Here is a 19,851-nt window from a genome sequence, read left to right on the forward strand (position 1 = left end):
CCACAAATGGATAGGCAAAGGTACAAGACATACTGCTTAATCTTCAGTAACTTTTCCAAAAATTCTAAATTCTTCAAGACGAGCTTGCCAAACCTTTTAGTTGATTATAAGATTATGTTCCATTGTTTTTCATATTTGTGTCAATAATTTTTATTCTGCGATAGTTGCTATGATGAAGTCATAAATTGGTTTAAAGGTAGTAGTACATTTGAATAATTAAATTAATTAAACAACATACAGAAAGACAATAATTCGTGTATTAGTTGATTCTAGTAATGGTACGTTATACGTTACGTATGACAGGTATATTGGTATAGTGTTTATGATTATGTGAACACTAGGATGTGTTGCCAGATGAATCTAATATATATTTTAGAAAGAGTATTATAAGAATGATTAAGAATGAGAACATAAGGAGAGTGAATATTATAAAAAATAGTCTTTTAAATTTTATTTCTTACATACTACAGTAATTCTTAAAATAAAATCTATTATCTATTTAAATTTGTTCATATGTTGGATCAAATTAACTGTCAGGAAAGTCTAATTAACATGATCTAAGAGTATATATTTACTATAAAGTAAATACTCGTTCATCTTGTACACATTGACACATGTACTGTCTACTTCAAATGTAACAAACTGAAGGTGAAGGTTTGCAGAACTATAATATTTTTAACAATGTCAATTTTTGTTTATTCAATTGTTATTTCTAACGGATATAGCTTCTTTAGAAGCTTTGTAGCTTATTATTTTATAAAATTCTTTAAAACTCCAATCGTTACCTAATGATCAAATCATGTACCAATACTACACACCACAGGCCATACTGTTAATATGTATATATTACAAATATTAAATTATTTTACGTATCATACAAAATTTCTTCCCTTATGGTACCTACCAAAGTATAATTTACACAAAACGAAGTACTAGTATTTGTTAAATGACAAGAACGCGAACTTTATCGTTAATTCATAATACATATTTAATGAAAAAAATGCTGATAATTTGTTTTCACCTATTTATGTAAGTACAAAGCGTAAGTCAAAATTTGAGACACCAGGTTAAAATCATACACCATAATATCTGGTCTCGCGGTTTGATTTAGTATACCTCTTGCAGAATATATAAAATAAAAGTATTAAATTCAAAGATGTCAGAAAATAGATCGATCTATTCATATCACCATGAGCAAAGCTTTAATATTCATGGTGTTAACATATTTAAAATGATTTTATAACAATAATTAATAAATCACTATGTTTGTCATTATATATTGGTCACTATTTAAAATCTAACACTGAATGTGAATATTTAGTTTCTTTTTTTTATTAATAGAAAACCAACAATATTTTAAGTCATGAATACAATTCTATAAAATGAAATTATAAAAAAGACAATAATTATAGCTTAATATTAAAATAGAGTTTATCTACTACGATAAAATAAAACTCTGACAGAATGATGTTTACATTGGTTTCATCGCGGGATATATGGTTAAGTTATAGCGTGGTGTGTTTCGTATGGAGCCAGAGCTGAGATTAAGGCTACACCGTGGAAATGGTGCAGCCTTCAATTCTTATTCACTCGATGAGTCACAATGGTAACCATCACGATTGCTGTCAAGAAATTTAATTGTCTCAGCTATCTTCGCCGCAGTGTCGTTATTACAACTTCTTGTGTAAGGTGCCAGTAGGTGCGTGAACCAGCTCTGTAATACAGAGACGAAAAATTTGCCGAATTCCTTGAAGGTACCTATGTTGCCATTGTTCAGCTTAATCGATACCACAGCCCGCTTAGGATTGTGGCAGTATGTCATTATCATTTGAAACTGAATACTGATTTGTTCGAGTTCAGATTTCAAAATCTCCTCCGTTATTCTCGCTTGTTGCTGTTGCAAATCTAGGTTCATAATTCCTGGCATTTTAGAAGCTTGCTTTCTCTTCCATATTGGTTTTGTAACCTCGCCCATATACTTCTCTTTTTCTTTCTTTGAATCAGGGTTTACTTTTTCTTCTACTTTACCAAGTTTAATTTTCAGCATACTTTCAAATATTAGCAGAATAATATTTCGCACTACTGACTTCCAATCCGGATCGATGATGTTGTTTATAAATTTCGGGAACAAATTGGATCTAAACTCTGGATGACCTCTCTCTTTACTAATTTTGGGTTTTTCTAGAAGAATCATTTTCAGGAAGTTTTCACATTTGTTGGGCTTGTCCTTTATGTAAGCACTTGACGCAAACCTGAAGTATTCCTTGATATTACTGGCGTGCCGACTAGAGACTGGCGAAGCAATGTTATGGCACTGTTCAAATGGATCTTGTGCGCACCATGACGTGGTGAAACGCAACCCTGGCGTGTTCTGATTTTTTATGTTATCTCTGTATCTTTCAAATCCTTTGGGTAAATTATTCGGATCTTTGAATAAATCTTTTTTCACCGGTTCACCTAAGTATGGACAAATAACCATTTCCTCGAAATTAAACCCAGCATAGTATTCAAAAAATCCACCAATTAATTCTGATATTGAGGATCTGTTAGATGATTTCGGGAGCCCATCAAGTTGACTCATGAATCCTGTATTCCAGTGATCAACTATATAATCATTTTTGGGGTCTTGCTGGAGCCACATTATAGAGGGGAGGATGGGGTTGGTACATTGTTGAAGGTAGAAAACAATGAGCATGGTGAGGGCATAGTTGGTGACTTTACCACTGCCAGAGACCTCATGTACTCTAGCCCAGTATTTAATGAGAACAGCCATTGGAATTAGTCTTGGGTCAGTTCGAAGGAGAAAATTGATTAAGACGCTGTTCCTAGCACCAAGTTCTGTTTTAAATGAGACATCACAGTTGGTAGAAGTGGGGTTGTGGAAGAATTTAACTATTGGTGTATTAGCGCGCGGTATGGACAAGATTTCGGAGAAGATTTGAGGATATTGGCGAAGGATTCGTGTCGCTTTGTTCACAAAATTTACATTGGGAATACGATATTGAGGTGGGACTTTAACGAAGCAGTCAGCATCACTCGTCTTGATTCCGAGCCCTGTCGGAATGGAACCGAATGGGATAGCTGTGCAACCTGTGAAGTAGAAATAAAACGTTTTACGAATACTGTGAAGAAATATTAAGCAACGTTTTGTAACGTTATTATATATTGGTAAGAATATTATTAGCAGTATTTAGTCAATTTACAAAATACTAAAATGGGAAACATTAGAGCCATCTACTCTACTCTACTACTAAAAAAAAACATAAAAACCCATATAGTTCACTGCTTATTATAATTTACAATGTGAAAACAAAACATTAGAACTGTGTATCATCAGCATGAGCTATTAGTACATCAACATGTTGCTCACAGTGTAGATTCGGCAGATTTACTCTGGATCTGAATTTAATATACTCAGGTCAATAATATAAATACAGATTTTAATGTCAGTTATTTCCATTTTTCAAAATAACTTGAACATTTACTACATATTACTTGTGACTACAAGTAACTTTGTATGGGGTGAAATAGGGGATTTCACAGTCTTAGAAGTTATTTTTTAAGATAAAATACAGTCCATATCCATCCCCATGATACAATCTAGGCCGAACAGATAAACAGATACAATCGCATTTATGTTAGTTTGGTATATTGCTAGCATACAATTTAAAACTATAAAAAGGGGCCCCATTTCAAAGTCATATGATCGACATTAGTTTCCAGAAGGTAGAACAGCTGATTTACAATTTTATCATATTTAATTAAAACTAGAACTTTGGACTTATACATGCCTGGCCACTCAGTCTGTAAAGCACTCTCCAAGTCAGAGTAGAGTAAACTAATCCTGAGAACTTCCTCCTGTGTTAGTCTGATCGCCAATAGGATATTATCAACCTGCTGTGAAAAGTCCCCAGAGAGATCAATATCTTTGGGGTGGATGATTACACCTGAAAGTTACATTTGTCATATTAAAAATTAAAGTAATTGCCTTCAGTAAAGAACTTGTCAAAATACATTCTTAACTAATGATTGCATTTTAAAATAATAGTATCACTAATATATCACCGAAACACAGCTTAGAAAACCAGTTGTCTGACGGCTGAAATAGATGAGACAGATACAGCCCCGGATCTTCATATTTTTTGAGGCGGAGCAAAAACTAAAATAGGCTGTCCCCCTAAAACTCCACGCGCTTCCTCTCCGGCCAAGATTTTTTCAAAATACATATACAATTTATCTAATTGGTATTGCTGTCAATTAATGTGGTTTTTTTAACTGGTATATCTTTCATTTTCAAATGAATGAAATTGAACACAAACAATCTACTTTTATTTACGGCCATCGCCGTCTGTCCGTGGACAAGTTGTGAAAGGTGCGTCAAAAATGATAAGTTGTGTGAATACACAACTTATCATTTTTGGCGCACCATCCATTCCACGCATCTGCTAAGTTCCACTCAAGGGCCTATGTTGCCCCCAAGGCGCCCTTAGATTTGGGGCTGGGCGGATATTGCGTTATTATAAGACTCGAGATCCGTAGGGCTGTTTTACATAAGGTAAAAGATATACCTAGATCGACAGTTCTGTTGTTCTTCCAGTTACGAAAAAAAGTAAGTTATATGCTTTAAGGGTGTTTTCCTATGTGATGGGTTGAAAAAATCGATTTTTTTTTTCATAAATTGCTCCCTTAACATGTCTAGAATACGGTAGTAAAGCGATTTTAGAAAATTCGAAGTCGTTTTAAAGATACAGCAGGTAAAAGAAAGAGCGGTTCGGAGCGGTGAGTTGACAGTTAGAGACCGGGCCTATTGTGTACCGTCGGCTTTATACCTGGCCTCCCTTTTATTAATATATTTGTTTATACAAGTTTAGACACGTTTCTACAGACTTAAACAGAAATTTCTATTGTTATAATATTTTACCGAAGTTATTTTAGTCTTGGTTGAACTTCGAAGAGAGCAACAGCTACAAATTATTTTTTTTCATAATGAGTGGACGGAAAGGAAGTACGAGTGGATTGGTTCTTCTGATGAAAACCCTCAGCATCAATTTTGTCCAGAAGGCGAAGACAGTTGGTGTAAATGGCGTAAGGCTGAAGCTAATAATGAACTGGACCAATTTCATCACGATAAACCACCTCTAATTCCGCAAGTCCAAGAAGCTATCAAACCGGTTTTCGAAGATTTATCGAAAGACGAATTATTAATTCGTTGTTTAGGAGCAGAGACACAAAACAATAACGAATCTTTGAATTCTTTGATTTGGACTTTCGCTCCTAAACATCTTCATTCTGGTCCCAAAGTTGTTGAAATTGCTAGCTACTTAGCAGTTATTATCTTTAATGAAGGTTTTCAAGGTATTTTAAAAGTTATGTCGATTATGGGATGCCCTGTTGGTCGTGAAGCCCAAGCGTATGTTGAGAAACGGGATGAAAAGCGAATCTTACGCTCTGAGCGGCGCGTAAGTGATGTCGTTAAACAAGCCAGGATTGACTCAAGAGCTGAACAATCTGCTTTAAAAGAGTTTCACGAGGAAGAGGAAGGAATACTCTATGGACCAGGCATCGCCGATTGAGAGTAAGTTGATATTTTAATAGTTTTTAACGGACTTGAAACTTTAAACGCGTTTTTCTCAAAACTGTGTTTTTCAAACTTTCCTCCATTGTATCTCAGAAACGGCTGGACCGAATTACTTGAAATTTACAGGGCACACTCAATATATGTAAACGCATGGAATGAACTATTATCAATCGAAAATTTTCAAAACTTCGATTTTTTTATAGCAAAAAACAAAAAAAAAAACGCCTAATTTGCAAATTTTATTTCAAATGTCTATCAAAAATCCAATTTTTTTTATATTCATTTGATTATAGGTCATTCCGTGCTTTTAAGCCTACAAATTAAAACGCCGTTTTTTTTTTTTCAGATAAGCCGATCAGCCGGAATCGTGGAGGAAGTGGGAGCTCTTTTTTTCGAGGCGGGGGTGTTCAGAGCGCTGTAACTCTAGTTTGACTGAATATTTTTAGCTGAAATTTTATATTTATACTGTCCAAATATGTGTTAATAAATGATAAAAAACTTGAAGCTCTAAATATTTACTGGTCGTAGAAAAAAAATCCTAAAATATCTCTAAAAAACAGGCCGTCACATAGGAAGACCCCCTTAATATATTGTTTGTATAAGAAAGCTAAAAGGTTATACCCATATTACACTACTAGCTGATCCGCGAAAATTCGTCTGCATCACATTTACTGGATATATATCATGGTATTTCACCCAATACACATATTTTTTTAAAAAGTAGTCTATGTCATTTTAATGTATAGCTATATTATTGTAGATTCATCAAAAGCCGCTCAGTAGTTTTTAAGAGACAGAGTAACAAACATCCATACTCACAAATTTTCGCGTTTATAATATTAGTAAGATGCTATACTCTTACTTTTTACAATAATGATAACTAATAATAATAATAATAATAAAATCTCAGTATAATTGACATAGCAGCATATAGACACAACCAGAGCTTGTGTTATAGGTACTAAACAACTCATACAACTACATAGATTTTTTTAAATACCATACATATATATATTCATACCCAGATAGATAAAAACAATAATATTCAAGAATATAAATGTTTAACTTCAAATTAGCATTACCTTTCTCTTTACTGCGAGGAAATTCCCTCTTCCTGTTATTATTTTGTCTGTTATGATTCTCCACAGCTACTGCACTGTGTGGCTGCACTGTGAGGAACGATCCATAGATGGTAATTCTTTTCGACTCCTTTATCGCGCTCTTCGCTTCCATAGAATTCGAGAACGAGAGCGTTGCAAACTTTTGATTGATTTTGTCTATTTTCACTTTACCAAATTGTGTAAATGTACGACCTAGATCTTGTGGTTGTGTGTATGCAGGATAACCTTGAAAAAAAAAAAAACATTATTACTTAGTAAAAAACTTCAAAATTAGTAAGTTCTATTTAGTCCAGTGCTAAAACAATTTCGTCATTTTATTACATACATACATATTTATTCTACCACTCATTCGGTGCGTTCGGATGCAACATATTTATATACGGTTTATTGTCAAAAAACCTTATAGTGAAAATCTTAGTAACAGGTTAATAATAAAAATTTATGAGAAAAATAAAGTACCTTTACCACCTTTTCAATAAGTAATATTTAAAAGTGTATGTAATTCAAATATAGGCGATATTTGCAATTTTGAATCGGCTAAGTCATCAAGTTCTTTTCCATTTTATTTACAATAAAAAAATAGGTAACAATCATACCATTGATTTTATATACTCACCAGAAACAAGTACCATGCAAGGGTTGCTTGGTGCGTCTGGCCCGCGATCCCTTGATGCTTTCGCGACTTCCATTATTCATGGATATATTCTCTTACCTGAAACAAAAATTTTTGTCTGATGACCAATCAATAAATATTTTCTTCTATGTATCAGTTACATCAAGCAAATTAAGGACTAAATTGGAGTCAGGTCGTATCAACATTTATACAGAATGGCTCTGAAATTATGAATGAATGGGCGTTAAAAATAATTTGTACATTAGAAAAAACAACATATTTATTAAAATGTAAATGACATTGTAATAATGAAAGATTAGATTTCTTTTGTAATGGATAAGATTAAAAAAAAAATTAAAATCCAACAGTTCATCTTTCAGTGAATTTTATTAAAATACGCTCAGCCCTTTACAGTAAGCTCACATAATCAATTCGAACGAGACAATGCTTCAATCGAAAGCGTCGTCAGCACGGGTCGTCCGGCCTGAACGTGAATATCAGCCCATTCTTTCTAGTGAAAACGAAACAGACAGATACAGTTTCATAGTTTCAGAAATATATAGAGGTTAAAATTTTTTTTAATCTCACCTTGAATGGTACCGAATAACTATTTGGAATACGTTTTTGATTGTTATATGCACTATTAAATACAAACAACGAAAAAATAAAACACTATTAAAATCTTATATACATATCATAACTTAAGAGGTCCAATTATAAGACCTTGTTATAGCATAAACAAAGCACATTAATGCTTACACTCACATATACACTACGACTAAGTACATATTAACAAATTGTGACAGCGGATATTATTGGTGATAGTAAAGATAATGCGATACAATGACTAATGTAATGACCGCTTTAGAAAATTTGTCATCTATTACGAAAATGGGTCAATCTTTCTTTATACGTTGAATAAGTTTTTATTGATTTGATGTTATGTATTGGAACTAGTATAATAAAGTGGCAAGAGCTCCACCGACAAGAGCGTAGCTCTTAAATTATGAATGAACAATAAGAGAGAATTATTGGTAGTGGGGAACTTTTTTTATTAAATAATATTTGCCGCTTTCTTTGTGGCAACATATTTTTTGGCCTGTCTGATTATTATTATTATCCAGTATATGTATTCCTCAGTTTCTTATTTATATATTTATTATTATTAAAATGGTAGCTCCATTGCTAGTGATGTCTAATCTGGTTGACCTTCGTTCTTCATGTAAAAAAACAATGGAAACGAATTTCATTTATTAGGAACTAGCTGTTCCAGCGACCTGACTTTATGTACGTCTTATTATCCTCCATTAATGTATCGCACGAGTTAATGCAATCGGGTTCACTGTTTATAAACTGATTTTAATTTAAATTTATTGAAATGTATAAGCGTGATTATATCCGGATGTTCTAATCTCACTATCTAACCAATATAATATGTCGCAATACAAAATCTAATCTTATAGGGGAATACCCGACTTAAGTTTCATAATATATATCGTTTAATTTTAATGAATGCAACGCTGAGTGAAACTTTTTTGAGTAACTGATTTCTTTTCACTCAACGACTTTCACAAAAAAAAAAATTTACGTACACAATTATGGATAAAAAAAATAAAAACACAATAATAAACAAAACAAAGATATATTCGTATTCGATTTATAGATAGCCCGCTTCTTCAAGTAGAGAGGAGTTAAAGGGTTATAGATACTGTCATGAAGAGGCGTAAAAGTATTTTGACGAAACGGAATGGGATGCTACTTGGGTTTAGCGAAACGATCACATTTATCTTTTTATAGGCACTTGGCGAAGTAATAATTAAATAATCACATTTAGAAAAAATACTATTTTCATAATTTCCGATGTCTAGTCTCCAATATTAACATTACATTTTAAATAGATAAATTAAAAAATATAATGATTTATTTTGTAAGATCTGTGCTCGCGTTATGCGTGCAATATCACTCGTGCGTTGCTATTCTGGAGAACTAAGATGTCATAGCACTTACGACTTATTTTTACTGTGGACTAAAATACTTAATAGTTTGGCTATGTTAGAATATCCACTACATTTTTAATCCCTTCAACTAAAACAATGTTGTATTATTTAACTTATTTAGTGAAGCACCACCATCACCACTATACAAAAATTTTAAAAAGATGTATTCAAAACGCACAACAAATAGATAATACTAGATATATAACCCACTCTAAAAATATATGCAGGGCCGCTTGCGTAATTAAGGACAATATTGACAGTACAATAATAAATAATGACTTACACATAATTAAACATAATGACATAGAATACAATGACTTAAATTCAATTGCAAACCTATTTAATAAATACTTCATTGACATTACAAATATTAATAATAACAAAATACATAGACCAAATAAACATAACATTATTAGTAACAGTAAAAGCATGTTTTTAACGCCAGTGACAGAAGAGGACATTTATAAAATCATAAAAGCATTAAAAAACACAAATTCAACAGGATATGACTGTATAAAAACAAACATTTTAAAAAAATGTGCATCATCTTTAGCACATCCATTAACTTATATAATTAATTTGTCTTTTACACAAGGTGAATTCCCAAAACGTCTGAAATACTCAATAGTTAAACCTCTTTTTAAAAAAGGCAATCGCAATAATTTAGACAATTATCATCATTACCTCCAGTTCTGTCTAAAGTATTTGAAAAAGTCATGTATAATAAACTCTATAATTTTATAATATCATCAGACATTTTAAAAAATGAACAATTTGGTTTCATAAAAAACAGATCTACGACACTTGCATGTTTTACTTTAATTAAATATATAACTGAATGTCTAAATGAACGAATTCCTATAGTATCTCTTTTTCTAGATATGAGTAAAGCCTTTGATTTCGTTAACCATGACAGACTTCTTGATAAATTATATTGCTATGGTATTAGAGGTGTAGTACTAAAATGGATCAATAGTTACTTAGAAAATCGACATCAACGTGTTGAAATTACTGCAATTAATATGATAAATAAAGAAAAAATGACGTTTAGATCTCATTTTTTTTTTTTTTTTTTTTTTTATTTTATTTTGAAAACCAACAGCGAAATACAAATAATAACAAATAATATGTACTTAAATATAAGGCCAATTAAAGGTTTTCTCACAATTACAATATTCAGTATTACATCACTAAAGTATTAACATATTATTGTTCTGTTTATCCACAAGTCTAATTTATACAATATAATGCTTATACCATCTAATTTATGCAAATTTTACTAGTTAGTTTCTACGAAGTAATAACTGTGTAGCATTAGATTTAAATGTTACCTTTTTTATGCTGAATATATCGATTTCACTAAAAACATCGTTATACAGCTTCGGTAGTCGTATTCGTGGCGCGTTCCTTGCGTAGTTGGTGTATGCTCTTTGTATGTGTAGTAATGGTGGAGTGTTGCGTCGTGAACGTTTAATTGGTACATTGTATGATATACTCGATACTAAATCTGGACAATCGAGACGTCCGTTTACTATATCATGTAATAAACAGATATCCGTCAGCTTACGTCTATCTTCAAGTGTCAATATATTGTATTGTTTACAGTTATCCTTATAAACAGCTGAATTTGGCTTACGAAATCGGTAATTTAGATTTTTTATAAATATCTTCTGTAAACGTTCTAAGCGATCTTTGTGAATATTATACTGTGGGAACCAAACCGTACTAGCATACTCGATAGTACTTCTGACATAAGCGTAATACAAAATTTTTATGGTGTTAATATCATTAAAAGATTTACTACTTCTCATTATAAATCCAAGATTTCTATACGCTTTATTGGTAATTTTATCAATATGTTCTGTAAATAACATTTTATTATCTAAATAGACTCCTAAATCCCTTACTACCTTAGATCTCTTTATAGGGACATCATTAAAATTATATAAAAATGTAATAGGGTTAGGTTTTCTGGTAAAACTGATGCACTCACATTTGCTGATATTTACTGTTATTTTATTATCAGAGTAATAACGAAATAGAGCTCTTAGATCAGATTGTATTTTTATGCAGTCTTCTAATTTGTCAATTTTAAGAAATATTTTTTTGTCATCTGCGTACATTAGATGTTTCACGGAAGTAAGACAAGTGGGAATATCAAATATGTAAGCATTATAAAGTAGAGGTCCTAAGTGGGAGCCTTGAGGAATGCCTGACGGTATCTCAATAAAATCTGATCTATAACCCCCAATCACAACAGCCTGAGAGCGTTTGTTTAGATACGATTCAATCCATCTAAGCAAGTCCCCATGAATTCCCAGAGTTTGGAGTTTTCCCAGAAGGATCAGATGATCCACGCGGTCGAATGCTTTCTCGAAATCCGTGTAAATGACGTCAACTTGACCACCTTTATCCATATTAGTTAGGATATAATTAGAAAAGCATGTCAAGTTGGTGACAGTGGAACGCTTTTTAAGGAATCCATGTTGAGAATCTGGTAGATATTTATGTATGACTGGATATATGAAATCAAGAACCAGCCTTTCAAAAAGATTGCTCACTGTATTTAATATTGATATACCTCTATAATTTTCTACATTTATTTTGGTTCCTTTTTTGTGTATTGGTACTATATGCGCTTTTTTCCAAACATCAGGGAATATACCCTCGATAAGAGACATATTAAAAATTTTTGTTAACGGGAGACTTAGAGTTTTAGAACAGTTTCGCCAAAATATCGGTGGTATACCATCACATCCAGCTCCTTTTGATACATTCAGATGTAATAAAGCTTTCTCAACTGCTGAAACAGATATTGATAATCTTGAAATATTGTCTTTATAAGAGATAGATTCTTCCGCCTCAATTGTATCGGTTGAGGGTGTACCAAATACACTTCCAAAAAATTCATTAAATGCGTCACAAATTAGTTTACCGTCTGTAAACTCATTTTTGCCATATGTAAATTTTTTTGGATAGTTGGATCCGCCTCGTATAGATTTAATATAAGACCAGAATGCTTTTGAACTATATTTAATTGCTTGTTCGGTTCGCTTAGTAAAACTCGAGAAACAATTCATCTGTACGCGATGTTGACGTTTTCGTAAGAATGCAAATTCATCATAATCCATTTCGTTACCATACTTTTTCCATTTTTTATGCGCTTTAGATTTTTCTTTAATAATTTTAATTAAGGCGAGGCTATACCAGATAGGATATTTGTGAGTACTATGTTTGGCCTTAAGCGGTATATATTGACATATGGTATCATTGACAATTCCATAGAAGGTTTCACATGCTTTTTCTGTTGAGTTACCTTTAAATAGCGAGTCCCAGTTAATTGTACTAAAAGCTGTATTAATCTCTTCATAATTACCTAATCTGAAATTATATTTAGGTACAGTTGCTTCGACTAATGGTGTCACAGATAGATCTAAGACATCTATTGAGAGTGCTGGGTGTGCGCCATCAATGTTAACAAGCGGTGAACTACAATTTATTATATCAAGAGGGAGATTACAGAAAACTAAATCTAGGGTGTTACCGGCATGATTTTTTGTTGTATTAAATTGTTTGAAGCCTAGCAAACTCATATCATCTGTCAGTATCTTGCCCGCCCTCTGAACATCAATATTACCTGTAGTTATATGCGTAGGGCCATCGATGTCCCATGTAATACAGGGTAGATTAAAATCACCAATCACTAAATAATTTTGAAAGTTTTGTGTAATTTCTATAGTTGTTTTTACATTTCTCAATAAGATGTCTATATCTACAGGGATACGTTCAGAATTAGGTGGAATATATGCCGCAGTAATATATAAGTTAGCGGTAGCCGCAAGCGCTCGCGCTGGTATCATTATCGTTACCATCTCTGACGGTGGTTTATGCTCTGTAAAATCGCAGAGGGCGGCACATAACTCGTTACGAACTAATATCATTACGCCACCTCCCCTTTTTTTTCTACTTGATACTGGGTCACGGTCACATCGGAAAACGTCATATCGCTCATCACAAAATTCTCTGTCGTAAATTCCCTCATGTAGCCATGTCTCGGTTATGATAATAATGTCATATTCATTACATAAGATTTGTTGTCGTAGTTGTAGGCATTTAGTACGAATCCCGCGAGTATTCTGGTAGAATATCTCAAATTTTTTTGGTTTTTTGCTTTTTGAACTCAACACTGTGATAGACTAATACTCCAATAATATTTATTTAAAAGTAAATTATTTGTATGAGTATAATGACATGATTTATGTATGTATATATGAGAGTTAACAATTACTGTGTAGTGACACACACATTTAAAAAGTAATCTATACAGAGTGTTGAACAGCTGATTACCGAATATACGATTGAACACATCATCTACTGTTGTTTGGAATGAATAATCCATTTTTATTACTAGTTTATCTATCTCATGACGGACACATAATTTATAGATTTTTATACTTGAATTTATAATGTAGAAACTTAAATATAATACTGTGATCAAAACCCGTTTCCATAAACTCAAGAAAATATCAATAATTAACACTATTTGTATATAATTATATACAATAAATAAAATGAAAGATCGCTTAAAACCCACCATTACGATAGTATGCACAAACATACAAACAGCGCTGTTTAATATTGCTATTAAAGTTTTGTAAACTTGCATCAGGCATAAAAACAACTCGTTCAACCATACTATATCGAAAATAGAATAGTAATGATTATGATTTTGTCGTATTATTAAGTATCCATCGCAAAATTGTAACACATGCAACATTTTCTCATCTGTGATATATAATGATAATATAATGAATAAGTGTTCCAAGCCATTACCTAGCCTTGGTTGGTTGCCATTCCATTCAAATACACTCTGCAACTGTTTATCATAGTCACAGTTCCTAGTTAATAATTTTATTAGTACAAAAATATATTTTAAATAATATTGTTAATCTTTTAAACGGTTTATACACGCACAATAATTTATGTTTGTTCGAATCTCGAGGGTATTGCAATAAGAAATTATAGTTTGACGTTCTCCTCTTAGTGCAATATACTTTGGCGGTTATAGGTACGGTGCACAACCGTAGTACAATACTTGAGTGAGTCATGTAATGAATTACCATTGCTCGCGTTCTAATACTATCCGCGCTTGCAGTGTAAATGTATATATATGTGTTATGTAGTGTACACAGAGATAGATTATTGTACATCAATTTTATTTTATTAACTAAAAAATAAGATGGATAAAGTCTTTGGATGTACACGGTGTATATGAAAATATATATCGCCAATATACTTTTACAAAGACACCACTCAAATTGTAATTTGTAAAAACTTACGATACTATTGTGTACTTGTGTATAACAGTCATAGACCAAGCCAGCATACACAGACTGTATTAGCTGAACAAATATTTTTAATAAAAACATTATTGATTTTACTGTAATCATCGATATTACTTGTGTATTGTGTTTTACTTTAATCGAATAACGAATAATAATGTTAGGTAATAATGTATTGAAATAACGGTGTTGTAAATATAGACAAAAATAACTCTGAATCACTAATAAATAGGAAGTATTATAACTGTTTATTGTTATGCACTGATCTTTTTTAAATCTTCTTCGGTAAAAATTTGAATTGCATGTGCAGTATCGTCCTTTCGTATGAAAATGCTGCCATTTTTTATCCACACAAACTGATATTTTTTAACTTTGGCCAGGTCTTTAGATTTTTTTAATAACTGTTTGTTGTACGGAGTGAGGTGTTCATTAATAAAAATATGTTTCTGTTCGCCTGGTAAATCGATATCTTTTGTAGTCAATCGTGTCTTCCGTGCACGAGAAATGATGTTGTCTTTAAGTAACTTGGAGTTGAGCTTAGCTACAATCACTCTGGATCGACCTTGGAGTTTTATTTTTGGAGTGATTCTATTTACTTGCAAAACGTCACTTGCTTGAATATCCATACCGAGTCTTTTTACAATTTTTATGACACTGTCTTTTATATTTTCATTGGTAAATTCAGGCACACCTACAATTTCAATATTTAGTTGCCTATTTCTTTGTTCGTTTGTGTTTATTGTTGAGATTAACTGCCGATTTTGTAATTTTAGATTATTGATCTCTTCCTCGAAGCAGTCGACACTTTTGATTGTATTAGACATTTTTTCAAATTTTTTTGTACATTCATCTTGTTGCTCGCAGGTAAATTGTAGTGCTTTCTGAATTGTGGCAATTTCTTTATGTGTTTCATTTTGACGCCTGTCCAACTTCATATAGCTGGTCTTTATGTCACTGTAATCCTTACGAATGTTGTTGACCTCTGTTTTTAGTTCTAAGGTCTGTTCTTTTAGGTTATTTAGATCTTTTATGATAACATTATTTAGGGTATCATTGATTTGTAATAGATTGCAATTGAATTCCCCTTTCAAGTCTTCCATTTTTTTTAGTACGTTTTCAGTAAATAATCTGAAAGACTCGTTGATATCATGATCATTTTTACGTTTCCTTGATGTGAGGATTGATAAATCAGGATCTGATTCATAACGCTTATTTTGTGGTGACCGTTGCATACTGAATGTTAATAATGGCAGGTATTAGATAAATTGTCGGTCTGATATATTAATCACAAAACTATTATAACACTTTTTTGTAACGATTAATCACACAGTACGATAATATACACTTTCCGTAGATTTAGTATACTTTAGTGTTGTTATTTGTTGTCACTAGTTATTTTACATTTATTTATTAAGATAAGAAGTAAGTGAACACGTCCGCTCGCTGCGCTTGCGCACGCTTCATCATTATAGAGATAGTAATAGAGGTGTTCCACAAGGGACTGTTTTGGGACCATTAATGTTTTTGTTATATATAAATGACTTGCCAAATGTTACTGACGAAAAATGTATTCTTTTCGCTGACGACACTACAATTTTAGTTAAATGTTCCAATAAAAATAATTATGAAAATCAAATTAATAATACTATTCAGGATATCGAAAGTTGGCTTACAACAAATGACTTAAATTTAAATATTAATAAAACAAATCTAATACAATTTCAGACATATAACAGTGCTCCAATTAATTTAAAAATTACTTGTAATGGCATTAAAATACCAAGAGTAGATAGTGTCCCTTTTTTAGGAATAACTATCGACAAATTTATAAAATGGGATTTTCACATAAACAAGCTTATAAATAAATTAGATAGATTTGTTTATGTACTAAAAAGAATTCGACAAGTTGCTACCCTACAAGCATCTCTTTCATGTTATCATGGCTATGTTTCGTCACTACTACGATATGGTGTAATATTATGGGGAAATTCTGTAGACTTCCAAAAAGTATTTAAAATACAAAAAAAATGTATCAGAACACTATGTGGAGCGCATATAAGGGACAGCTGCGTACCACTATTTAAAAAACTTAATATTCTCCCACTTCCTTGTCTGTATATATATGAAATGTGCATGTTCGTTGACAAATACCCACATATATTTAAGAGAAACTGTGACATTCCAGAAAGTAGAAGTAGACATAAATACAAGCTATATGTCCCTAAACAACGATTGGCACTTTTTCAAATAACGTATATTGTATGGCCATAAAAATTTTTAATCATCTTCCAGACAATTATAGAAATTTGAATAATAAACAATTTAAAAGTAAATTATTTAAAGAATTATTAAATAAATGTTATTATTCCACAAATGATTATTTAAATGATAATAATGGATTGTATTAATAGTTTTAAATAAAATAATTTCATAATAATGTATTGTATTAATAATTTTAAATATAATAATGTGATAATAATGTAAATGTAATAAATATTATTGTAAGATTTTACACGCCGGAAACGGCAGGGCATGTTTTGGAACTATTATAATCTTAAGACCATTATGTACACATGTTCCAGTAAATAAATTGAATTGAATAGAATATATTTGTACATTTTTACGTAATCCACTGATTACTGAAGGATCTTGAAGAGTTCCTTTAGCAAAGTGAATTTGCTGTCTTTTCATTCGACTAAGGCCTTGGCATTTTATTTGTGGCCAGTATTTGTAGTATGTACCATGAACTACTGTGTTGTACTTGGGCTGCAATATGAAACATGACTTCAATTATATATTTTTAATCTATTTAGTACAACACAAAGTAAAACATTAGTTTTGATATTAAAAAACATAACACATAAGTTATTATGTTAGTACAAAACATACAATAAGATTTAGTACGAAATTATACTTTATTTCATATACATCATTTTTTTAGTGGATGATAATGAAAATGTACACCGCCTACGCTAACGATATGCGCTGGCGCAGCACCAGTGGAGAATGATAGAATAAGCACAAAGTTAGGTCACTTAGCCTGTCGTATCTAATTCAACAGGAATAAACCATAACAGTTTTTAGGATACATCCTGGAAACCACCACTGGAAACGGTCACTGGTGAGGAACTGGACCTAACATGGTATAGTGCTAGCAATGGAGCCACAAGCCCTAGGTACCACTGGCAATCTAATCCCCCTACACACAACTATTAAAAGAATTTGCAGAAATACAGTAACTACCCAAGTTTTATATGTAGATGGCTGTTTTCATTTCCCCATTAGTTACATTGCAAGAAATGAAATTTGTAAAAACAAACCTGTAATGTCCCAGTCTCCACAGGATTTTTTGTTATCTACAGATAATAAATTACTTTATTAATGCCTTTTCATATACCAGTAATTTCTTAATTTTCAAATATTCTAATAAGTAGACAACAAAATAAAACCCCTAATTAACAATTTAGGAATCATACATAAAGAGTATTAGATGCAATTACTCAGTAGTTTTTATTGCCTACATGAGACTCTTTCCTTTAATCTTAACTTTCTCATTGTTTCTTCAGAATGTAACAAACACAATATGTTACTGAAATGTTATTATAACACAAAGACAAAATCTGTGAATGTATTTTCTTACCTTGGTATAAGTATACTTTTATAAACTTTTTATAATTTAAAAGACATAGATACCTCTAATAATGGTGTCAGTGCTGCATCAGTGACTTCAGATATTGTATGCCCTTGATTTGCTCTGATCTCTAATACATTAGTATGTGGGTCCAATCTTAAGTTGAACCTCTTTTTATCATTACAGTTTACCACTCTTTCAATATCTGATTTGTTGTACTTTCCTCTCAGGTTTTTATGTAGCAATATCTGGTTTATGTCTATATATCCATCGGGTCTGAAATATAAAGGCCTATAATAAGATTTTTAATCCCTGATATAAAATTGCTAAATTAGTGTTGTATCAACTATATTTTTACATGTGTATCAGTTGAGTGGTAATGGATAGGTACATCATTAAACTCAGAATTCAAAACCTATTCACATAATAATTATTGTAGACAACTCACATAGCGCAATCTAGATGAAAACTAATATGAGCTTGTACTATAGGGTGCTGGATAACAGATATAAACATATTTTTCTTTTGTAAATATACAAACAAAATACATCTAGATCAATAAAAACAGTTTATATGCATAAATACAAATATTTGTTCAGTGTGGGGGATAATCTAGAGATAATCTGAAGTAAGGCAGTGTGATAAACTGATTATCAAGATGATGGCCATCTTGATAATCAGTTTATCACATTAGTACATTTTTTACAGAAATATATATGCAAAATAAATTATGTATTAGATGATACATTACAAAGTGAAAAGTAAAGGTAAATTATACACTATTTTTTTAAATATGTCTGATAACATACCTGGAGATCTGAATAAATATTAGATAGATAAAAATTAGCAAGCAGTTGAATGAATGCTCTCTAAGGAGAAGAATAACATTATAGGTCATTTGTTCAATGTAAAAACAAGTGACTTATTGCTAGCAATCTACTTGCGAGGTTTCCAGATAGATATGAACACCTCATTGGAACCTCACAGAGAAATAATAACTCACTTCAGACTGTGAAATGGCAAGAAGTATACAAAACAAAGCAAATTTTCAGTAGACAATAAATACCATTCTACTCTTCAAAGCAGCATGGTTGGATGGTATTTTTCATAAGGAGTGAAACCTGCTCCTTAACCCTTCAGCTCCATCCCTCTTCTCTCATAGTCACTACTCTATTACTTCTACATCGGGTCTTAAAATGACTAAGAGTTTTTTTTATATCAAGGAGAAAACATAACATTTCTAAATTTAATTTGAAGTACAAGATGAGGAGGGGACTTTTCTTACCTATTCATTATTCTTTATATGAGACGGCAAATAACAAAAACTGAATTACAAAAATGCTATAAATTAAAGCCAGTTTAAATATATAATTTAAAAATGGAATTCTAAACAATGGCTTTAAATTTTAACCGTTATACTAGTCTTTCTTGCGCCACTCGCAAGGACTGACAGAAGTCAATTCGTAAAGATTATATTGGCAGAAATTCCAAGCTACTGAAAAAAACAAAGAAAACATTGGAAAAGTGTGTGGTATTTAAACATTGCTTTATCAAGTATAACAGATACTA

General features: G+C 31.7%; 3 protein-coding genes across 4 annotated transcripts; all 3 read right to left on the reverse strand.

Moving 5' to 3' along the window:
- Positions 1-258: 258 nt before the first annotated feature.
- Positions 259-18,432, reverse strand: LOC131840962 (speckle targeted PIP5K1A-regulated poly(A) polymerase-like). Of its 2 annotated transcripts, XM_059189183.1 has the most exons (6): positions 18,345-18,360; positions 17,972-18,007; positions 7,316-7,411; positions 6,661-6,924; positions 3,792-3,947; positions 259-3,090 (listed from the first exon to the last, which is right to left on the reverse strand). In XM_059189183.1, exons 3-6 carry the CDS (start codon positions 7,386-7,388, stop codon positions 1,583-1,585), a joined length of 2,001 nt encoding a protein of 666 aa, XP_059045166.1. In that variant the 5' UTR covers positions 7,389-7,411; positions 17,972-18,007; positions 18,345-18,360; the 3' UTR covers positions 259-1,582. The 2 variants fall into 2 exon arrangements, with proteins under 2 accessions (XP_059045166.1, XP_059045165.1); XM_059189182.1 differs by lacking the exon at positions 17,972-18,007 and having other exon boundaries at positions 18,345-18,432.
- Positions 11,161-13,250, reverse strand: LOC131840914 (uncharacterized). The gene is made up of 2 exons (XM_059189130.1): positions 11,431-13,250; positions 11,161-11,170 (listed from the first exon to the last, which is right to left on the reverse strand). The coding sequence occupies exons 1-2, from the start codon at positions 13,248-13,250 to the stop codon at positions 11,161-11,163; spliced, it is 1,830 nt and encodes a 609-aa protein (XP_059045113.1).
- Positions 14,906-15,883, reverse strand: LOC131840915 (uncharacterized). Its single transcript, XM_059189131.1, has one exon. It carries the CDS (start codon positions 15,881-15,883, stop codon positions 14,906-14,908), a length of 978 nt encoding a protein of 325 aa, XP_059045114.1.
- Positions 18,433-19,851: the final 1,419 nt, after the last annotated feature.

The sequence above is a fragment of the Achroia grisella genome, unplaced genomic scaffold (genome assembly GCF_030625045.1).
Source record: "Achroia grisella isolate CSIRO2021 unplaced genomic scaffold, CSIRO_AGI_Agris_v1 utg152, whole genome shotgun sequence".
In the NCBI taxonomy this organism is placed as follows: domain Eukaryota; kingdom Metazoa; phylum Arthropoda; class Insecta; order Lepidoptera; family Pyralidae; genus Achroia; species Achroia grisella.

Bases quoted from the DNA above. Each gene is read 5' to 3' on its own strand.
- LOC131840962 (XM_059189182.1), bottom strand. From the start codon at position 7,388: ATGGAAGTCGCGAAAGCATCAAGGGATCGCGGGCCAGACGCACCAAGC. The intron at 3,948-6,660 runs GTAATGCTAATT...TGTAACTTTCAG, and splicing joins TCCTCGCAGTAAAGAGAAAG to GTGTAATCATCCACCCCAAA. The intron at 3,091-3,791 runs GCATGTATAAGT...TCTACTTCACAG, and splicing joins TTTACAGACTGAGTGGCCAG to GTTGCACAGCTATCCCATTC.
- LOC131840914 (XM_059189130.1), bottom strand. From the start codon at position 13,250: ATGATATTAGTTCGTAACGAGTTATGTGCCGCCCTCTGCGATTTTACA.
- LOC131840915 (XM_059189131.1), bottom strand. From the start codon at position 15,883: ATGCAACGGTCACCACAAAATAAGCGTTATGAATCAGATCCTGATTTA.